General features: G+C 42.8%; 1 protein-coding gene across 1 annotated transcript; it reads left to right on the forward strand.

Moving 5' to 3' along the window:
* The first annotated feature begins 55 nt into the window (after positions 1 to 55).
* On the forward strand, positions 56 to 21,360 carry abhd14a (abhydrolase domain containing 14A). Its single transcript, XM_048547942.1, has 5 exons — positions 56 to 117; positions 6,453 to 6,738; positions 9,186 to 9,301; positions 15,161 to 15,396; positions 20,032 to 21,360. The coding sequence occupies exons 2-5, from the start codon at positions 6,476 to 6,478 to the stop codon at positions 20,209 to 20,211; spliced, it is 795 nt and encodes a 264-aa protein (XP_048403899.1). The 5' UTR covers positions 56 to 117; positions 6,453 to 6,475; the 3' UTR covers positions 20,212 to 21,360.
* Positions 21,361 to 22,157: the final 797 nt, after the last annotated feature.

The raw sequence follows: 22,157 nt of genomic DNA on the forward strand, positions 1-22,157 counted from the left end.
ACACTGCCAGCCTATCACCGCCCGCGGCGGTACACGTCATCCAGCGTCTCGCGTCATCACCGGGGCGGGGTTGGGCTAGTCACCATGGAGACCGGGGGAGGGGGCCGCAGTATGAAGGTAACAGCAATGAGTCGGTGTTGGGAGGGGGAAAGGAGAAGGAAGGAGGGAATGAATGAATGAATGAATGAATTGGGGGAGAAGTTGGGAGAGGGAGTGGTAGGAGAAAGGGGCATGTGGGGAGAAGGCAGGGGATGTAGGAGAGAGTAGGGGGTGTGGAAGAGGGTGGGTAGGGCGTGGGGTGTGTGGGCGAGGGTGAGGAGAACGTGGGAGTTGGATTGGGGAGAAGGGGGTAAAACAAGGTGTGTTGAGTGGGATGGGGCAGGAGTGAGATCGACATAGACACATTGGAGCCAATAGTAACTGTTCAGCCGATTGAAGCCACTTTCTGTTCAATATGATCATAATTGATGATCCAATTCAATACCCCTGCTTGTGTTTTCTACCCATACTCTCCATGGGCCCTGAAAGCTTCTCTATGACTTTCTTCAATGTTTTGACATAAAATAGAATTCCACAGGCTCACCACTCTGGATGGAGAGATTTCTTCTCATCTCAGTCTGAAATACATTACCTGGACCTGAACATCATCACGACCATCCTTCTTGTGTTTACCCAGTCTACTGTTCGAATTTCATAGATTTCTGAGATTTCTACTTCACTTTTCTAAACTCCAGAGAATGTAACCCAAAGTGATCCAGTTTCTCTCCATATGTAAGTCCCAGGAGTCAGTCTGGTAAATCTTCATTCAACTCCTTCCATCACCAGAACATCCTTCCTCACATAAGGAGACCAAAACCACACACTGCACTCCCGGTGTGGTCTCACGAAAACTCTACGCTTGCAGCAAGACATCATCTTCCTGTATTCAATTGCTGAGAGAGGGGAGGGTTATGAAAGTGTTAGAGGGATGCTGGTTGGAGGGAATCAGAGGGAAGGTTTGGAGATTTGGGGGTGGGGTGCAAGGGGTTAGGTTGTGTCAGCTGTGAGGGTGGGGAGAGTGTGCTGGGACATGTGGAGGACTGGAAATTAGTGTATGTGTTCAGACAATGGTTGCAAACATATTTGGCCTCCTGTTTACAGAGTACAGAATGTAAAACATAAGCCCGGAACGCATTGGAATAGACAAACCTACATAGGAATATGAGGGGTTTGGCAACTCCATTGAGATACTGGATCAGAGACAGGCCAGGTCACGAAGGCAGAAACATATAGCCATGCAGTCATATTGCACAGAAACAGGCCTTTTGGCCCAACTTGTCCATGCCGACTAGACTTCCCAAACTAAACTAGTCCTATTTGCCTGCATTTGTTCCATATTCTTCTAAACCTTTCCTATTTATGTTCCTATCTAAATGTTTTTTAAATGTTGTGGTTGTATACATTTCTGGTGATTTGTTCCATATATGCACTATCCTTTGTGTGAAAAGTTGCCCCTCGGGTTCCTTTTAAATCTTTCCCCTCTTACCTTACACCCATGCCTTTTAGTTTTGGACACTCCTACCCTAGGAAAAAGACTTTTGCTATTCACCTTATCTGTGCCCCTCAAGGTTTTAAAAATCCCTGTAGGTAATCCTTCAGCCTCTAACACTCCAGTGAAAAGTAGATGTCCAACCTCTCCGTATAACTCAAACTCTCCAGGCCCAGAATATCCTTGTAAATCTTTTCTGCACTCTTTCCAGTGTAATAATGTCCTTCCTACAGCAGGGTAACTAGAACTGTACGCAGTACTTCAAAAGTGGTCACACCAATGTCCTGTACAAGCTCAACATAACGTCCTAACTCCTATAGAGTGCTCTGAACAATGAAGGCAAATGTGTCAAATTCTTTCGTCACCACCCTGTCTACTTGCGACATCACTCTCAATGAACTATGTACCTGCACCCCAGGGTCTTTCATTGGAACGGATGATACAGAGAGAACGGTGACAGTGTAATGCAGTCTCCCTAAAAGGCAGGGGCTGAGCAAGGGAGTCGTGGTAACTGAGGGAGACTGTGTGGTTGCAGTGAATGTTAGTATCCTCAGAAATCCAGGAAGGGAAATGTAAGCAATGGACCATGTGAAGGTGAGGGAAGGGTGGAGATTAGAAACAAAACTGATTGTATTTTTCTCATTCTGGGCGAGTGCACTGGGACAAAGTGAGGGTGCTGAGATATTCTTCCTCATTCAGTGTTTCCCTGTTTTACCTCATTAGGCCATTAATTGTCAGGGAGAGCTTATTTGCATTGGATGCCCTGCCAAATTTTCTGATTTAGTTTATTGTCGCATGTTTATTTACTGAAATATAGTGAAAAGCTTTGTTTACCAGCCATACAGGCAGATCACAGCAAGCAAAGGATGTACCGATCAAACAGACTGAGATGCATACAGGTTACATTGCAGGCTAATTATTTGAGGCTAGAGTCCATTCATCTGTATGATAACGGCTGGAAAGAAGCTGTTCCTGAACCTGCTGGTGTGTGTATTCAGGCTTCTGTGTCTTCTGCCAAAGGGTTGTAGGAGGTCATTACCGGGGTTCGATGGGTCTTTGATGATGTTGGCCACCTTTGTGCGGCAGCAAGCCATGTAAATAGAGTCCATTGGTTGAAGGTTGGCTTCTGTGATGATCTGGGCTGTGCACACCACCTTCTCCAGTTTCTTACCGTCCTGGGTAGTGCAGTTGCCATACCAGGCCCTTACGCAGCTGGACAGTTTGCTTTCAATGGTGCATCTGAGGAAGTTGATGAGGAATCTTGTGGACATGCCAAATTTCCTGAGCCACCTGAGGAAGAAGAGGTGTTGTTGTGCCTCTTTGTCTGTTGCATTTATGTGGGATGTCCAGGACAGGCCATTATTAGGAGAAGGCTGATTTTAATAAGACCAGATATGATTTGGTCAGAGTGGACTGGGTGCACATACATTCAGGTAAATCTGTATGACAGCAGTGGGTTGCATTCAAGAAGGAAATATGGAGAGTACAGGGCCAAAATGTTCCAGGAAAGAAAAGGGGTGGCTGTCAAATCCTGTGAATGCTGGCTATTGAAGAATTTACAGGATTAGATTAAGAGAACTCTAAGGACCTTGTAACTCCAAGGACCTGGTCCATGCAGAACAAAACACTGAATTTTTGGGAGTACCCTTGCAATATTTTGCTTGTGGCTTTTTTAATTGGAACATTGTGCATTGATAAGTATGCTGTACTCTGTTACAAGATTCTTACCACTTGTTGCCTTCTGTACTTAAACAGAACAGTAGAAGTGGGTAGATCTCAGGCTGTACTGAGAACTATGGAAATAGGCCAAGCAATTGGAATATCTAAAATATTTTTAAAAAAATCATACCTAAAAACTCATCTGTAGAATAATGCAAAATAAGTGCTAGAGAGTTGTATATAGAGAGCTGTGATGACAGGAACAGCAAGTTAAAGCTCCAGCATAGATCCTTGTGGGACACTAATATTTCCTTCGTTTCAGTTTGATTATATATATAATATTAATATCTCTGTTCTACCACATTAGCAAATACCATCTCAATAATATGTCTTCAATTCTCTCAATTTGAATTTCAGTAAAAGTCACTGATTTGAAATTTAGTTTATGTTATGAGTGCTCCACATACTAATTATTACTGTGGTCCATAATGGCTTTACTCTTTCCCTTATTATCCTTTTATCCTTAATGTATCTGTAAAACAATTTAGGATTTTCCCTTATCTTACCTACCAGTTTCCTTTCATAACCTCTTTTAGCTCTTCTAATCTCCTTTTTAATTTCCCCTCCATGATCCTCAAGGGCTTCTGTTATTTTGAGCCCTTGGGATCTGCAATAAGCCTCCATTTTTCTCTTAATCCAATCCTGCAAATTACTTGATATCCAGCGTTCACAGGATTTGATGGTCCCACCCTTTTTCCTTCTTGGAACATGTTAGCCCTGTACTCTCCATTCTCTTGAATGCATTACTACTGCTGTCATTCAGATTTACAGGTATATGCCCCCAGTCCACTCTGACCAAACATATCTGATCTTATTTAAATCAGCCTTCTCCCAGTTGTTATCTTTGATTTCAGGTCCATCCTTATCCTTTGCCATCACAATCTTGTACCTAACAGAGTGATCATTGCTGTCTGCAAAATGCTCTCCCACTGATACTTCAATGACTTGCCTAAATTCATCACCTGAGTAAAGCCCAAGACTCCCTGCTGTCTATGTAGGACCTGTACACGCTGGCTTAAAAAGCTGGCCTGGATGTATTTTAAGAATCTTCTCCCTCTAAACCTTTCACACAATGACCACCCTAGTTAATGTGGGTAGGTTGAAATCCCCCACTATCACTACCCTTTTATGCTTCCCTGAAATGTGCCTACATATTTGCTCTTCTTTTACTCAGACTGTTAAGGGGCCTATAAATATACTCCCAGCCATGTGGTTGCTTTTCTTTTGCTTTTAAGTTCTACCCATAAAGCTTCATTTGAGGTGTCTTTGAAGCTGTCATCCCTCCTTACTGCTGTAATAGGTTCCCTGATTAAAACTGCAACATCTTCTTTTATAACCTCCTTCCCTGTCTCACCATGTAACCTGGAATATTGAGCTGTCAGACCTGCCCCTGTCTTAACCATGTCTCAGTGACAGCAATAACATCGTGTTTTCATTTGTGCCCTCAACCTATCAACAACTTTCATCAGACTCCTAGTGTTAAAATAAATACTATGCACCCTTAAACACTCTTTTGCCTTAACTGGCCTATAATGCCTATGCCTTCCTGACTCATTTGTTGTTGATTCTAATTTTGGCCATTCATCCTCCCCTGCTGAACATTCTTCTATGAACCCCAATCCCCCACTGCCAAGTTAGTTTAAACCCTTACCAACAACAATCACAAACCTGTGAGGAGGATTGACAGGCTGAATGCTGAGAAGTTGCTTCCCCTTGAATAGGAGTCTGGAGTTGGACGACACAATTTCAAAATAAGGCCCCCAACCCTCATTTAAGATGGAGGTGAAGAGACTGACCTTCGTGATGTTTGTGAGCCATTGAAATTCTTTTCCCCAGAGACCTGGGAATGGAAGTAGATCATTTGGCCCATGGAGTCCACACCAACCTCCCAAAGACCATCCCATCCAGACCTCTGCATTTCCCACCCTAGACACTGTGGGCAATTTAGTACAGCCAATCCACCTAACCTGCACATCTTTGGACCATGGGAGGAAACTCATGCAGACACAGGGAGAATGTGCAAACTACACACAGACAGTCACCCGAGGCTGAAATTGAGCCCAGATCCCTGGCACTGTGAGGTAGCAGTGTGAACCACTGAGCCACCATGCCTCTAAATTGGTTGGAGTCTTGATTAACAGGGGAATTAGAGGCAACAGTGGGTAAAATAGTAAACTGGAGTGACATGACCATCAAATCAGACATCATAATATTGAATGGCAGAGCAAAGGACTAAATGGCTTGTTCCTGGTTCCCCGTAGATATGTTTGTATATGTGTAATACATGGGCTATCCTGTGGTTGGTTGGCTCACTGAGCTGGTTCATTAGTTTGCAGACATTTCATACCCTGCAGCGTAACATCATCAGTGCAGCCTCCAATGAAGCGCTTGTTGTGTTTTCCTGCCTGGTATTTAAACTCTGATGTTGGAATTGGTTACCTCATTTCCGGTTTTTCATTGCAGTGGTGTGTGTATAGGGTCTATATCTACGTGTTTACTGATGGCCTTCTTGGTGGAGAACCAGGCCTCTAGGAATTCCCGTGCTTGTCTCTATTTGGCCTGTCCTAGGATCCTGATGTTGTCCCAATCGAACTGGTTGTTCTCCTTTTCCATGTGAATGGAGACGAGTGAATATTGGTCATGTCTTTTTGTTGCCAGTTGGTGTTCATGTACTCTTGTGCCCAAGTTTCTTCCTGTCTGTTCAATGTGCCATCCTTTACAATTTTAGGTTGGCTCTCAAATGTTTCTAATTGCTCAGTCACTCTCATTCAGTATAAATTGCATTAGACTAAAATGTCTACAATATCCTGGTTTCTCTCATCTTTATTAAATGATACAATTTCATTTACATGTTTCCAATATAAAGGGATGTTTCTTAAATCAAGAGCGCTTTAAAACATCTCTAATTTCCTCAGCTCTTCGTTTATGATCCTTGGTGAAAACCACATTCTCCTGGAGGTTTATCACTCATATTACTTTAACATAAATAATTTCCAGTCCTTGATAACAGAGTCATGTACCACAACCGCAAGCATGTGAGATACAAACAGATCAGGCTGAGATACAACAGTCCAACTATTGAGTAAAGCTGGGCCTATAATCTGATAAGGTGAAATAAAGTTCATTTACAGAAAATGCTTTGATGATGGCAGTGTTTCTAACCTCTCTGTCATTGTGTTATTTGATATCTCTTTGTCATTAACAGATTTTTCTGTGTTGAGAAGAAATATGCACACTTGTTCCTTTAATCGATCCAGACTGCTGGCCTTCCTGCTTGTAGCTGGTGCAACACTTGTCATCTATTACTTGCTTCCCAACACCTTGCCGGACAGCACCAGGTCATCGGGGCCACTTCAGACAACCAGTATGGCCAGTGCTAACCAGCTCACGGTCACTGTCAATGTCACTGTGCAGAAATCCTCAAATCTGATAGACGTTTTCTACCGGGAAACTCTACCTCCACAGAAGAGCAGAGAAAGCCAACAGCCGAGGTAAATGCGATCAAGAAAATAGGTGCAATCAATCACCAGATAAGAGCGTGCACCACATGATACTGATTATGAGGAAACTGGGAATTCTAGGACCAGGTGGAATTAAGGCCAGGAGAGATAGAAGGGAGCAATTCTACATACAAAAGTAGAGGTTCACAACTCTCCACAAATGCAGTGATGCCAGACCAGTTGTTAATTTTAATTCTGAGATAGATACATTTTTGTTTTGCAAAGGTCTTCAGGGAGGGCCAGTTATATGGAGTTAGGCCACAATCGGTCATAACCTCATTGAATGGTGGCACAGGCTAGAGGGGCTGAATGGCCTTTGTTCCTGCTCAGTTACATTCATTGACAGCACACTTACCTTAATTTGTAGAAACAAGGCTGTTTACATCTTGGCTTTGTACATGGCTAAAGGTTTTCTCTTCTCAAACTTCCTCCTTTTGATTTCAGGCTCATAGACGTCATCCTCAAGTTTTGATTATGCCTTTGATTTTTAAGTCTTGTCCTATAACTGTTTGAGATTTGTCTGTTAGGTTCCTTGCTGATAGGTAACAGGCTTTTCTGCCATGATCTTAATGACAGAGCAAGATCGAGGGAATGAATGGTCTCCTCTTGCTCTTAACTTGCATGTTCATATGGGTTTTTTTAAAGTTAATTCATGGGAAGGGAATGCCATTGGCTGGGCCAGCATTTTATTGCCCATCCCTAGGTGTACTCGAGAAGGTGCCTTCTTGTACTTCTGCATTCTGTTTAGTGAGGGTACACCCACCAATGCCATTAGGGAGGAGATTCCAGGATTTTGACCCAGAGACAGTGAAGGAATGGAGATATAATTCAAAGTCAGGATAGTGAGTGGCTTGGAAAGGTACTTGAAGGCTTGGTTCCTAGAGTCAGAACAAGTTAGGAATTTATTTTGTTTCTTATGTGTGATGTGGGTGTTGCTAGTAAGGCTGGCATTTATTATCCATTCCAAATTGTCCTTAAACTGAGTGTCATTAGGTCATTTCAGGGGGCAGCTGGGAGTCAGCCATATTCTGTGGGTCTGGAGTCACGTGTAGGCCATACCAGGTAAGTTGGCAGATTTTTTTTTCCCTCTAGGACATTGGTGAGCCAGAAGAGTTTTTCATGACAGTCAACCTTAGACCTGCTTTTAGACAGTAGGGCGTTTCAAACATTGTTTTTGAACCTGAACATCTTGTGCAGAAGGTTGTCATTGTGCGTGGGCAAAGGTGTGGCAGATAATATGGATAAGTGTGAAGTTATCCACTAGAGTATAGCATTAAACACTGCAAAATTTATACCTTTTCTTTCCCCCACAAAGTTGACCTCAAACTGATGCGAGGTGGAACATTCGTGGATGTATTGTCCTGGAGGTGCTATGAAATTCAGGAAGAGAGGGATCCCATTCTGATATGATTTGGTCACTTTGCACTGCACCAGCACATGCTGGGATGTTAGTGCATGTTGGTTGAGGCTATATTTCCATGGATAGACCCTCTTTCTGACCTTTAGCCATCATCTTTCCAAATGTTGTTTAACGCCTAGACCAATGGATATTGCAGCTCTCAATACTTCTGACGGCCTTGCAGGACCCTTTTAATATGGTGCAATCAGCCATTAGCTTGGTGTCTCAACAGTGCAGCTAATTTTTCACAGAAATAAATGTTTTTCTCTTTTCACCACATCTCTGGCTAAACATCCTGAAATAGTGTGATGATTTTAATCTGTGGGAGATATCGATTTCTTTTCACTGTCATCACTGAAACATTGAAAATTCTGCTGTAGCAGGAAGCTATTTGCCTTATTGTGTTGACATGTCATAGCTCCAAGGCATCATCTGTCTCTAAAGTGCTTTTTGTGTATTGATTGTGGGATCCTTGTCACCATCTCTGGGAAGCAGAAGTAAAGAAATGGAGAGGGATCCTGTGTTGTGTTGTCCTGTCCAGCCACTGCTTCTGCGTAGCCACCAGGTCCAGTGGGCAGCAGATTATCTCCTGTTTGCAGTTGCCTTCTGTGAAAACCTCGGCTTGGATTACTGCTCCTCGAGTAGATCAGGGAACCTGTGGCCACGATTGCAGATCCTGTGCAAACCTGTCCCCTCTGTTTCATGCTTCTCTGCTGCCCACCTCTTGCGCTCTCCACAGGAAACATTTCAGCTGCTGACCCTCATTCTCGTCCTGCTCCTCGTTTCAACTGAGAACAGTCACAGTCATGAAGCCCATCATGAAGGCCTGTAACTGAACAACCTCAATAGGTTCAGACAACAAGACGTAAATGCCCCTAATGTTTAATAGATACATCCTTCCAGTCACTTCATCCAGTTCAGAGGTCCTGCTTGAACAGTATCTTTCTCAAGGGAATTAAACTTTTCGCAATTGTGCATTACATCTTTTCTCCTCTGATGTTATATTTCAGTGGTGCCCCCTGTCATTTCTATTATTTAGCTTGGAGGTCCTACTGCTACACGGACAGGCCTTCGATTCAAAAACCTGGGAGAGTCTAGGAACGCTCAGTCTGCTTGCAGAAAAAGGATACAGAGCTGTGGCAGTGGACTTACCAGGTAAGGCATTTCAAACAGTCACTTTTAGAACCTGTATGTCTGGTGCAGAAGCTTTTTACTGTATGCGGCCAAAGGTGTGGCAGATAATATGGATAAAGGTGAAGTTATCCACTGGAGTATTATTTAAGTGGTGGTAGATTGAGAAATGTTGGTGTGCAAAGAGACCTGGGTGTGTTTGTACACTACGCAGTGAAAGCAAGTATTAAGGTGCAGCAAGCAGTTAGGATCGCAAATGGTATGTCATGTTTGCCTGCTTTGCAAAAAAGTTTGCGGATAGAGGCAAAAACATCTGAGTGAAGCCGATTGGGTCCTTGTTGAGACCATCTCTGAAGTATTACTTCAGAAAAAATGTACTTATCATAAGTGGGTTAACCAGCCTGATTTTTGGGATAGTAGGTCTGTTGTATGAGCAATGGTAGGGCTGACAGGGGATCTCGTTGAAAATTCTGACAGGCTGGATAGACCGGATGCATGTTTCCCCTACCCTGGGGATCCACACTAAGGGCTCATGGTCTCAGGAAATGTGGTAGGCCTTTATGACTGAGATAGGGAGAAATTTCTTCACAGGCTAGTCGACGTGCAGAATTCTCCACAGAGCTGTGGAGGCCACGTCACTGAATATATTCAAAATATAAATTAGAATTCTAAACGTAGAAGGCTTCAGGGTGTATGGAGAGAGAGCAGGATATGGTGATGGGCTGAATAGTCTACTCTTATTTTGTATGTTTCCGTGCTTCAGTGAGATATCTTATTGGATAATACATGAAACATTCCTGGAAATGAACACCTGGAATTCTGTGAACTGATCTCCTGTGTTATTTTAGCTACACCCTGTTCAGGTTTGCTGACTAATTGCTGAACCTTGCATTGATTTCTAACTCCTGCAAACCAAGAACTGTAGTGTGCCTATTGTCTGACATGTCAATCTGCAAAATCAGAAAACACTCTTTAATTAGTCAAGCTCATCATTTCTTTGGGATTTAGACAATGAATATGGATGGAGGATGCCTATGGTCATTACTGAACAAAATGTGGCCCCAGTTTTAGACTGGGAAACAATATCAGAATTGCAACTCTGTATTTCAAGTCAGACTAGATTACGAACCGAAGCACTGTTTGTCATTGTGAATCATACTGAAACCTCCATGGGTGTGGACACCAACTGAAGGACGCCGCTGGACTTGTTGCATTTTACCAAGGAGGGAGATTTGGTTTTGATGTAAAATCAGAAGCAGAATTCCGAGCTCTGACATTCAATCAGAAGCAGTTTTTTTTTGTCTTTTACAAATTGAGAAGAAAACAGGGCCAACAAGTTTAAACCTTTTGAGGTTTTTTTGAACTAGTCAGGGTCACTGGTTAGAGTGAGGCGAACATTAGCTGACTCAACACTGAATGGTCCCTCAACTGAAGAGGACCTGTGTGACGTATTCACTGTGTTGTACCCATTGGACAGACAGGAAATGCTGGCCTTTTGTGGTTTTAGACTCTTCGTTTGGCTTCAGCCCTGGTGTCACTATTTTCCCTTCAAGTACCACATACTTATTAAGGACATAAAATTATCAGTGAATGGTGCTTTCAGAAAAAATGCAGCCCAAATACAACAGGTAAATCACTCTCATCATTGTCTTCGATCTGCACAGTGTCTGGTGGGAATCTTCAGTTACATGAGAAGGTAGCATTATTACCTGAGAGATCTTCAGGGAGGTGGAGTAGGCAGAAGAAGTTCAAGGCCGAGAAGTATGAGTTGTTTGGTATGAAGAACATGGAGGGACAGTAGAAATTGAAAGGTACTATTCAAAAAGGTGTGCAGGAGCAGGAAGACCTGGGGGGTATATGTGCATAGTGTGGGCAGCGTAGAGAGAAACGTCTTTTCTGGGTAAGTAAAACAAAAATGTGTGCAAGGGGTGTATTGGTTAAGGACATTAAACATCGCACACAATGCTTCATTAATGGTCTCAGCAGGGCCCTGTACAGCTTCAGTAAGACTTCTTTGCTCCTGTACTCAAGCCGTCTTGGAGTAGAGGCTAATACACCATTTCCCATCCTACCCTGCTTGCTACACACCATGATGCTTGCTTTCAGTGACTGGTGTTAAAACATAGCAGGTTCCTTTGTACATCAACATTTCTCGGTCTGTCACCATTTAAATAATACTCTGACCCTCTGCTTTCTCAACTGAAATGGATAAACTCTCACTTGTATACTTTAATAAAACATACAATTTTCAAGGCTGCATTAATAGGATCAGAGAGTAAGAGTAGGGAAGTAACCATGAATTGGTATAAAACAGTGGTTAGATCTCAGCTGGAGTACAGTGCACAGTTCTGGGGTACCACATATCAGAAGAACGTTAATACATTCAGAAGAGGAATATGAAAATAGTTCCAGGGACCAGCCTCCAGGCAGACTGAACTCAAATTGTACTGCATCACCTGGGGCATTTAAAAGTGAATTGGTAATAGAAAGGTGCTCCCAGTATTGGTGACCATGAAACTACTGGATTCTTGTAAAAACTCATCTGGTTCACTAATGGTCAAGTCAGAAACTCATATTAACTTTTTTTTGTCACTGACGTGAGAGGAGGAAGATTAATAAACTCTGGAATTGAAAGTGATGGTGACTATGAAACTTATCACCAATAGTCATAAAAACCTATCTGGTTCACGAATGTCCTTTAGGGAAGGAAATCTGCCATCTTCTGTGGCCCTGCAGGAAACAAGAGTTTAGATAGAGAGAAGGTATTTCCTGTGTATCTCAGCCCGGAACAAGGGAACTTAACCTTTTTGAATTAGAGTGAGATTATTCAGGGCTGTCAGCTACAAAGTGCTTTTTCTCACTTGGGTAGTGTACATGTGTGAGTTCTTCAGCCCCCAAACACACTGCTGAGAGTGAATTGAAATTTCGGACTGATCCCATTCTGTGTGGATTTGTTTTGGTTAAGGATATCATAGCACATGGAGCAAAAGCATAAAAATAGAATTGAAATACACATTAGCCATGATCGAATGAGATGACAAGGACCTGAATGGCTCTTCCTATATTCCCTGTAAATGAGCACTTCCCAAACTGTTTTCAAGTGAAAACACTGAGCGCTTAAAAAGAGCAGTGACCATGACACAAGAAAAAATGAAACTTCAATGAAACAGCAAGGAACTTTCAGTATGTAATTATTGAACTTTACCAATGATAGATCAACATATAACACAGACAAAAATCTTTTTGTGTGCTTGTTCAAATGTTATTTTGTCTTTTGTGTAGGCTTCAGCCAAACTCTCCATATTCACTGGTGACAAAGTAAAACCCTCCCACATGTACACAAATTGAACGGACACACATAACTGAGATACACTTCGTTCTCATACTGACGTTCTTACGTGCTCTCTCACAGGGACACAATGACACATGTCAGATTCCAACCTGAAATCGAGCTTGATATAACATATTTTTAAAAAGTTAATGAGGTGATCTCTCACTGAAACATTAGCTTGCAATGCTGCAGATTTGATTTTAACAAAATAGCTTATTACACAAAGGAACATATATCAAAATAAAATTCCATCTATTCTCAACACAACCACAATACAGCAGAGTTTCTCTTCTAATTAGGTTTGACTTTACTGTCACTTTCAAATTTCAGTCTTGCAAGATTGGAGTGAACTTGTTGAAATTTCTGAACTTGTTGAAAACAGAAATTTCTGGAAAAGCTCAGCAGGCCTAGCAGCATCTGTGAAGAAAAATTCAGAATTAAAGTTTCAGGTGCTGAGGAAGAGTACTCCTCAGTACTGAGGAAGAGTCACCAGACCCGAAACTTAACTCATTTTTTCTCTTCACAGATGCTGCCAAACTTGCTGAGCTTTTCCAGAAATTTCTGTTTTTGCTTCCATGAATAATGATCACTTCATGATAATTCTAAGTTAAAAGTAAGCAAATGCCTTTCAAGATTTGCTCCCTCTGATCATAAAACTCTTATCTTACACAAAAAAATACCTGATCACTTTATGAGGACCCCACTCGATTCGCTTACGCATTCTGGTTCAACATTATGGCTCAAGAAAGTCAATTTTTAAACCCAAAATCCACATGCCCCCAGTTCAAACTGCAAATTGAAATGAATAATATCAATATATGTGAAATGCACACTTTATCACCCACACAGATATACGAACACAAGTAGGGAAACACAGCCATTCAAGGAAACCATTAGAACAGGACATGCACACAGATATGGCAAACAACTTCAGTTCTGTCCCAGAGAAACCCAATGTACACAGGCCCTCACAGTGTCATCAGCCCCTCTCTCCACACATACACATGTACGTGCACATGCACACACACACACGTATCTGTACATGCACACACACACCTCCAGTCACACACTCTGTCTCACACACACAGACACACACAAACACTCCACACAGTCTTCAGTGTGGAGCTACAGGAACACAGTAGGCCAGACAGCATCAAAGGAGCAGGAAAGTTGATATTTTAGATCAGAGATAATGGGAACTGCAGATGCTGCAGAATCCAAGATAACAAAGTGTGGGGCTGGATGAACACAGCAGGCCAAGCAGCATCTTAGGAGCACAAAAGCTGACATTTTGGGCCTTGACCCTTCATCAGAAAAGGGGGATGGGGAGAGGATTCTGAAATAAATAGGGAGAGAGGGGGAGTCAGACTGAAGATATATAGAGGAGAAGATAGGTGGAGAGGAGAATATGGGTGGGGAGGTAGGGAGGGGATAGGTCAGTCCAGGGAGGACGGACAGGTCAAGGGGGCGGGATGAGGTTAGTAGGTAGGAATTTTGGATCAGGAGCCTTCTTCAGAAGGGTTCCTCCAGTTTTGCTATGTGTGGTCTCTGACTCCAGCATCAGCAGTTCTTGCTATCTCAGTGTCATCAGCCCATATTTTCATAGTTTCCCACCCCACATGCACGTCATATAATCAGCTCCTCTGCATTCAGCTTCCCCATGCAAGAAGTACTCAACACACATACAGACAAACAGCTTTCCCCATCCATACATCCACAGGCCTACCTTTTCTGGTCTTGTTACTAGGGCCGGCATTTGATGGCATTGATCCTGTCAAAGTCAGCATTTCCTTAGGCTGATGGAATTACACAGTTAAAGGTAGGGCCTGGGGAGTATTGTGGAGCAGAGAGACTTAGGAGTGCAGGTGCATAGTTCTTTGAAAGTGGAGTGCAGGTAGACAGGGTCGTGATGAAGGCGTTTAGCATGCTTGCCTTCCCTGGTCAGAGCATTAATTTGGGATGTCATGTTGTGGCTAGACAGGAGTTGGTGAGTCTATTTTTAGAGTACTGTGTACAGTTCTAGTCACCCTTCTAGTAAGGATGAAGGTGCAGGGAATAATTACAAGGATGATACTGGGATTGCGGGGTTGGGGTTTGAGTTCAGGAACAGGCTGAATAGGCTGGAGTTTTTTTCTTGGAGTGTTGGAGACTGAAGAATGACCTTATAGAGGTTTATAAAATCATGAGGTGCATGGAGAAGGTAAATGGCAAAGGTTTTTCCCAGGGTGGGGGAGTCCAAAACTGGAGGGGCATATGTTTAAGGTGAAAGGGGAAAAATCTGAAAAGGACCTGAGGGGTAACTTTTTCACGCAGATGGTGGTGCATGTATGGATTGAGCTGCCAGAGGAAGTGTTGAAGGCAGGTACAATTATGACATATAAAAGACATCTGGATGAGTACACGAATAGGAAGGGTTTTAAAGCAATTTGGGCCAAATGCAGGCAAATTGGACTCGGTCAGATTGGGATGTCTGGTTGGCATGGGTGACTTAGACCGAAAGGCCTGTTTCTGTGTAATATGACTCCATGACTGGTGAATGTCTTGTTCAATAGGACATGGGAGCACCCCATTGTTGGATATTGATAAAGTGGACAAGGACAGAGCTGACTTTCTGCTGGCCTTCCTGAACGCCGTGGGACTGCAGACACCAGTCATCGTCAGTCCCTCAATGAGCGGTCACTTCTCCATTCCATTTCTGATGTTTCACACCCAGCGACTGAAGGGCTTTGTTCCCATTGCACCTACTGGGACAAATCTCTACAATGCTGACCAGTATCAGAAGATCCAGGTAAGCTGCTGTCATTCAATCCTTTGGCATTCAGGGACCATCTCCTTCTCATACCTGTCATTGAGGTGAACAGTTGTACTTTGTGGCCAGGAGGCTACATCCTACCTGAGTTATGAAAGTGAGCTGTAGAAGCCAAAGTTATCCAGACTTTAGCTGCCTTCTGAGTAATGGCAACATCTTTTCACTCGTGAACAAGGGTCTCCTTCATCCATGAGATTCTTGCGGGTGATTTCATAGCTTTGACAGCGTCCTGGTGGATGAGTGATGACTGCATTCCCCTCACTGAAACCTCCCTGCCTGGTTATCCTTCCCACCACACTTCCCATCTACCTGACTGAAGGGCCTGGCTGTAGTCACCAACTGAGACCTCCTTGTGGCCCCCTGCTCCCCTGGAATATCATCTTCTTCCACCCCCTCACCCCTCCTTTCCCAGTCCGTCCAAATATCACACCACTCAATGAGATTTTCACTGCTTTCCTCTCCTAGTCTTTGTACTGAGTAACTTCTCACCTTTCAGTAATTTTAAACCTCCAGATCAGCTCATTACCTCTCTTTCCTCTGAGTTCACTGAATATAAATCCTCTTTTAATCTGTCCCTGACTCACAAGCACAGCTTCAACAGTGCTATCTTACAATCTCCCTATTCCCATCACATCAATCCATTTCTGATCACTTTCTTGAATCACTGTCCACTCACATCCCTCCATGCCCTCCTGAACCCACTTCCTTTTGTCTGGCCTGGGGAGGGAAAAACATATTGCTCCATCAAGTTCCCTTACACCTCTGCCCTCTAGTTATGAATTCCCCTACTCTGGGGAAAAGACCTTGGCTATTCACCTTAGCTATGGCCCTCGTGATTTTACAGGCTTCTATATGGTCTTCACTCAACCTCCTATGTCCAGGAAAGAAGTCCCAGCCTGTTGAGCCTCTCACTATGACTCAAACCCTCCAGTCTTGGTAACATCCATGTAAATCTTTTCTGCATCCTCTCCAATTTAATAACACCCTTCCTATAGAAGGGCAACCAGAACTGTACACAATATTCTAAAAGTTGCCTCACCAATGTCTTGTTCAGCTGCAACACAACCCCTCAATTCCTGTAACTCAATGCACTGACCAACGAATGTAAGGTGCCAAATGCTGCCTTCACCACCCTGTCTACCTGTGATGTCACTTTCGAGGAACTATGTACCTGAACCCTTAGGTTTCTAAATTTGACAATGCTCCCCAGGGCCCTACCATTGAGTATATAAGTTCTGCCCTGATTTGCCTTATCAAAATGCAACACCTTACATTTATCTAAATTAAACTCCATCTGCCACTCCTAGGCCCGTTGACCCAACTGATGAAGATCCTGTTGTACTCTTAGATAACCTTCTTCACTGTCCACTTTACCACCAATTTTAGTGTAATCTACAAACTTACTATTATGCATTCTATATTCTTATCCAAATTGTTTCTATAAGTGACAATCAATACTCTCAGACCTCCAGTCTGAAAAACAACAATGCTTTAAGCATGATCCTGCTAAGCAAAGATACTCCACTGAACTGCTACTCATTTGTTTTGATCAGGCTGTAACCTATAGCAGACTTGACTATTGTCATCCTATTTCTTCTTCAGTATCCAGCTGGTGACACCTCATTTGCCCAGTTCCGTTCTATAGGCTGAGAATCACTTGCAGTGGCCCCTCTTCCTGTTCCCACATTGTTACTTCAGGTGTTCCCCCAAGGATCTGTTCTCGTCAATATGCTGCCCCTCAGCAGCAGCATCTGTAACCACCAGCACACATGCAGACACTATTGAGCACTATCTCACCACCACCCATTACCCCAACAATCAAACAGCTTGCGCCAACTTTCAGTCCTGGATGGGCAAAAATATCCTCTAATTAACTACTTGAGGAAGACTGTTCTTGGTTCGATTTCCAATTCTGTGCCCTTTTATCAGGTCAGTTATTTTCATGGCTCTCGTCTGATGGTGACCCTGGCTGTTTCCAACTTTGGCAGTGGAGGTGAAGCCCCATTTCTGTTCCATCACCACGAGCATCTATTTGCAATTCCATCCTATCACCTGAATTTGTTCATGGAACCCTCATCAATGCCTTTGTTACCTCAAGGCCCCCAACCATTCCAAAACTCCCCTAGCCTGAGAATTCTGTAAATAGCATCCAAAACTCCACTGCCCATATTGTGACTCGTACCAAGTTCAATTCACCTGGTTTTGCAGCACTTTGATTTCAAAATTTTCAAATTTTCTTTGAATCCCTCATTTTCTGCCCCCCCCCCCCCCCAACACCATTTCAGTTCTATCATCCTGCACTGTGCTGCTCCAATTCTGGCCTCTTGTTTTCTCACCACCACTGGTAACTGTGCCTTTAGCTGCATAGGCCTGGAGATCTGGAATTCTCTCTCCCATCCTTTTATGACTATCCCTTAAACCTACTTTTTGAGCCAACCTCTGGCACGTGTTATCTCTCTCCTGGTTTCTATTTTTGCTTGGTAATACTCCTGTGAAGTGGCTTGCAATGTTGTGCTTTATTAAAAGCAGTGTCTGCACACAAGTTGTTGTCATTTTCATTGGAAATGGAACTTACAGAAATTGAAAATCATGGGAGCATTCAGCAGCTCAGGTACAGTATCTGTGTGGAGAAGTGTCCAGCAGGTGTTTCAAACAAAACTTGTAATCATGGCTTCTGATACAGGGGACATGAACTTGATAGCTCTCCTAACATAAGACAACAAAGTGTGGGGCTGGATGAACACAGCAGGCCAAACAGCATCTTAGGAGCACAAAAGCTGACGTTTCGGGCCTGGACTCTTCATCTGATGAAGGGTCCAGGCCCGAAACGTCAGCTTTTGTGCTTCTAAGATGCTGCTTGGCCTGCTGTGTTCATCCAGCCGCACACTTTGTTATCTTGGATTCTCCAGCATCTGCAGTTCCTATTATCTCTGAGCTCTCCTAACATTCTCTTTTTACAGCATTTTGCTTTACTATATTATAAAAGTAGAAAAAAGAAGTACAGGGTGACTTTTATCTTCTGCACTGATTGGGATAAGCAGGAATTCCTTGACTGTGTCCAAAGTAATTTTCAGCAACAATATTGTCCCTGCGCCAAACAGGATGCCAGATAGATTTTTGTAATGTAATAAACCAGATTTAATTAACTACCACATGGTGCATGAACATTTCTGTAATAGTGCTCATAGTATCATTGAGATCTACATGGTGTTTGGAAGAGAGAAATGAAAAACAACTGCGAAAAATTGAGATTTTGGTAAAGCTATCCACAGTAAAATGGGCAGATCTGTTAGTGGAGACAAGACAGTAGAAGATCAGTCATGTGTTTCTACTCTTCCATCGTGTGGGTTGATGCCACACTGAGTTTGGGATTTTTACGGGTTGGGCTGAGGGGAAAGTCAATGACTGTCTTCAGGCTTGAAGCTATTTATTTTACATTAATACAAAATACTGCTGTACATGGTTGTCACAGAATACCAAACTCTGACTTGCAGTTAGATTAAGTAAGGTCTTATTGTACATACATGTTGATACACTCTGTATTCCTTTCAAGAGTCTCCCCCTTGTGTATCTTCCGGAATGATCCTTCTAGTCTGACTAAATCAAACCCTACCCACATTGCGCTTTTTATACCTAGTGAAATGCATCTCCATAACATCATCAGAGTTGTTCCAGGGTTCTAATTTCGTTATACAACACATACGATGTTCACTCCTGTTCAGCAGAATGCCCTTTAAGACTGTGAAAGAGAAGACAGAGTTAATGTTTCGGATCTGGTAACCCTTCCTCAGAACTAGACCCGAAACGTTAACTCTGTTCTTTTCCGTCACAGATGCTGCCAGACCTGCTGAGCTTTTCCAGCAACTTTGTTTTTTGTTCCTGATTTACAGCAACTACAGTTCTTTCGGTTTTTTTATTTACCGTTTAAGGCTGTTGTGATTGGTTATTCAGAAATGCTCACTCCAAAATGGACCTCTGCAGTGGAGATTTTAGATCGGTGTTGTCTCTCTTGGACCATATCTCTGGCACCAGAAAGTCAATTTACTTCAGATTATTTGGTCATTCATGTGTACCATTTATGGGATCATAGAATCCCTACAGTATGGAAAGAGGCCATTTGGCCTAACAAGTCCATACTGCCTCTCCGAAGAGCATCCCACCCAGACCCATTCCCCCAACACTGTACTTCCCATGTATAACCCACCTAACCTAAACATCCCTGGGCACTGTGGGCAATTTAGCATAGCCAATCCACCTAGCCCGCACATCTTTGGTCTGTGGGAGGAAACCCACGCAGACACAGAGAGAATGTGCAAACTCCACTCAGATAGTCGCCCATGGGTGGAATCAAACCCAAGTCCCTGGCACTGTGAGGCAGCAGTGCTAACCACCGAGCCACCGTGCTGTCCCTTGCTGGATCTTGCTGAGTGCAAATGCCATGATATCTCCTTTACAACCGGGGACTGTACCTCTAAAATGTTTTATTCACTGCAAAGTGCTTTGGTATGTGCTGATCTTGTGAATGATGATTTTTGTTTTCTCTCTCTATGTGCCTCACTTGGGTCACGTTGGCAGAGTTCACATTGGGAACTAAATCTGTGCTTCTCTTTGCAGACCCCGACCCTGATTGTTTTTGGAGAATTGGACACCAATCTGGGTGTACGGTCCCTGAAAAACTTAAAACACCTTCCTAATCACTCTGTCTTCAAGATCCCAACAGCACGTCACGCCTGTTATCTTGATGAGCCACATTTGTTCCATAAGACTTTACTGGACTTTCTAACTAAATTTTAGCTTGGAGTGTTTATACCACTGATGTCACTGTGCACTTGGTACAGTTCTTGCCAGATAGTTGAGACCACCACCAAACCAACTTCATCAGCAATTGTAGTTATTAATTTCCTGGAGTCTCGCTCTGCAACAGGAGGAAATAAAACTGTAACTATTTCAGATTTGTTCAAAAGCAATGTGGTCTCTGTGAAGTTCCAGTAAATATTAATTAAAATGTGAAAAGTCTTATAAATTGAAAAGCATAGCTTTGAAGAAACAAATTTACTTCAGTTTCGGGCTGATTGGGTAAAAGTTTCCGTATTGACCTGGGACATTCCAGGTCCTGTTGAGGTTGGCCAAAGTTGAGGTATCTGAACTCTCTCACTGTGGGACTAAACCTCATAAAACAGAAAGGACCAAGGCTCTGGCCTTAGCTTCTGCTTGCTGAGCGGAGCATAACCTGGAACACAATAAAAATGCCAAATGTAGGTCCAACATCCTCCATTGTTCCTTTTTCCAACTGCTTTCTAAAAGAGTAATTCTGTCACATAATAGGGGACTTTATTTTATTACCTGTGTAAAGAAATTAGGCCATTCAAGTACTCTTAAAATCCACCAGTTTTCTTCACCTTTTTCACTGCAAACTTTTACAAGTGAGAATTTGTGATACTGCTGCTGTTACATGTTTAGAGCATCAAGTGGCAGTCATTTGTTTTTTGAACCCACAAACTGATCTCCTTTTTGAACTAATATTAATCTGCCATGTACTTACTTCCCCTTAACAAAATTCTTGTATTTCAAGAAAGAGTTGAAACATATTTCTAACTGAGTACAGATTTCACATGTCTGTCATGTTTTAACACTTCACTGGGAAAAGACCTTGACATAAAGTTTGTTGTTGAAAACCCCAGCCTCTTGGACCTGATACTTCGACTCAGAGCCTTGATACTGAGAGCTGGCTATGGTTTGACTTTTTGGCGTATTGAATTTCTTCATAGTGACAATCAGCTATACCTTATTTCAAAATAAAGTGTTGATAAGTTTCAGAAAATGTATTAAGCTGAGAGACAGACCGGTCATGTGCTATTTCTGGTTGTTGAACAAAAATTAATTTTGAAGCCAACTAATTATTTGACCATTTGTTTGTTTGTAAAAGAAAAAATACATTACTGCTCGGAGAAAATCAGTGTCTCTTTTTGGAACATAAGTAAGCTATGCCCATGAGTCGATTTCACTCTTCAGTTAGATCATGTGCTTGATGTGTACCTCAACCTCATTTGCCCACTATTCTTCCAGATTCTTCAATGGATGTTCCCAACAAAGAAGTGGCAGTCTTTAAGTTTTGTCTCCTGCATATATGTGACAGCTGTAATGTAGAGCTGACCAAAGTGAACTTGCTCTTGCTGTGAAAATGACACATTGTCCCTTTCTTGTTGTCACTGCACCTGCCAAGTGAGGCATTATACCTGGTCCTTCCCATCCTGACAGTCATGGATCTGGGTCTCACCAAGCAATCGTCCTTTGTCTCCCAAATCCTGACGACCCTGTACCACAATAGCTCCTTCAGAGCAGGGTTATCACACAGAGGCTGACACTAAGACACATTGAGGTCAGATTTTGCAGAGGCAGTGCTCTTTCTTTCAGACAGAATGTTAAAATGAAATCCTGTCCAGGGCCCCCTGAGGTGCACACAGGAGGCCCCTTGGTATTACTGAAAATGGAGCAGGGAGTTCTTCTCCAGTACGTGCCCCTCAATTGACATTCACAGTGATCATCATCAAAATGTTGTTTGTGAGGCCAATGACGATCATTTTCACCACATTTTCGCACTTCAGAAACACTCGAACACAATACTGTCGGATGCTGGCATTCAGAATAAGTGCTGGAAATAACTTCAGCAGCGTCGGGGGGGATCAAAAACTAAGCTAATGTTTCAAGAATGGTTGAGAGGGTAGTGGAGGCAGTCACAA

This window comes from Stegostoma tigrinum, chromosome 11 (assembly GCF_030684315.1).
Source record: "Stegostoma tigrinum isolate sSteTig4 chromosome 11, sSteTig4.hap1, whole genome shotgun sequence".
Taxonomy (NCBI): Eukaryota; Metazoa; Chordata; class Chondrichthyes; order Orectolobiformes; family Stegostomatidae; genus Stegostoma; species Stegostoma tigrinum.

Bases quoted from the DNA above. Each gene is read 5' to 3' on its own strand.
- abhd14a (XM_048547942.1), top strand. From the start codon at position 6,476: ATGCACACTTGTTCCTTTAATCGATCCAGACTGCTGGCCTTCCTGCTT. The intron at 6,739-9,185 runs GTAAATGCGATC...TCTATTATTTAG, and splicing joins AGAGAAAGCCAACAGCCGAG to CTTGGAGGTCCTACTGCTAC. The intron at 15,397-20,031 runs GTAAGCTGCTGT...TTCTCTTTGCAG, and splicing joins ACCAGTATCAGAAGATCCAG to ACCCCGACCCTGATTGTTTT.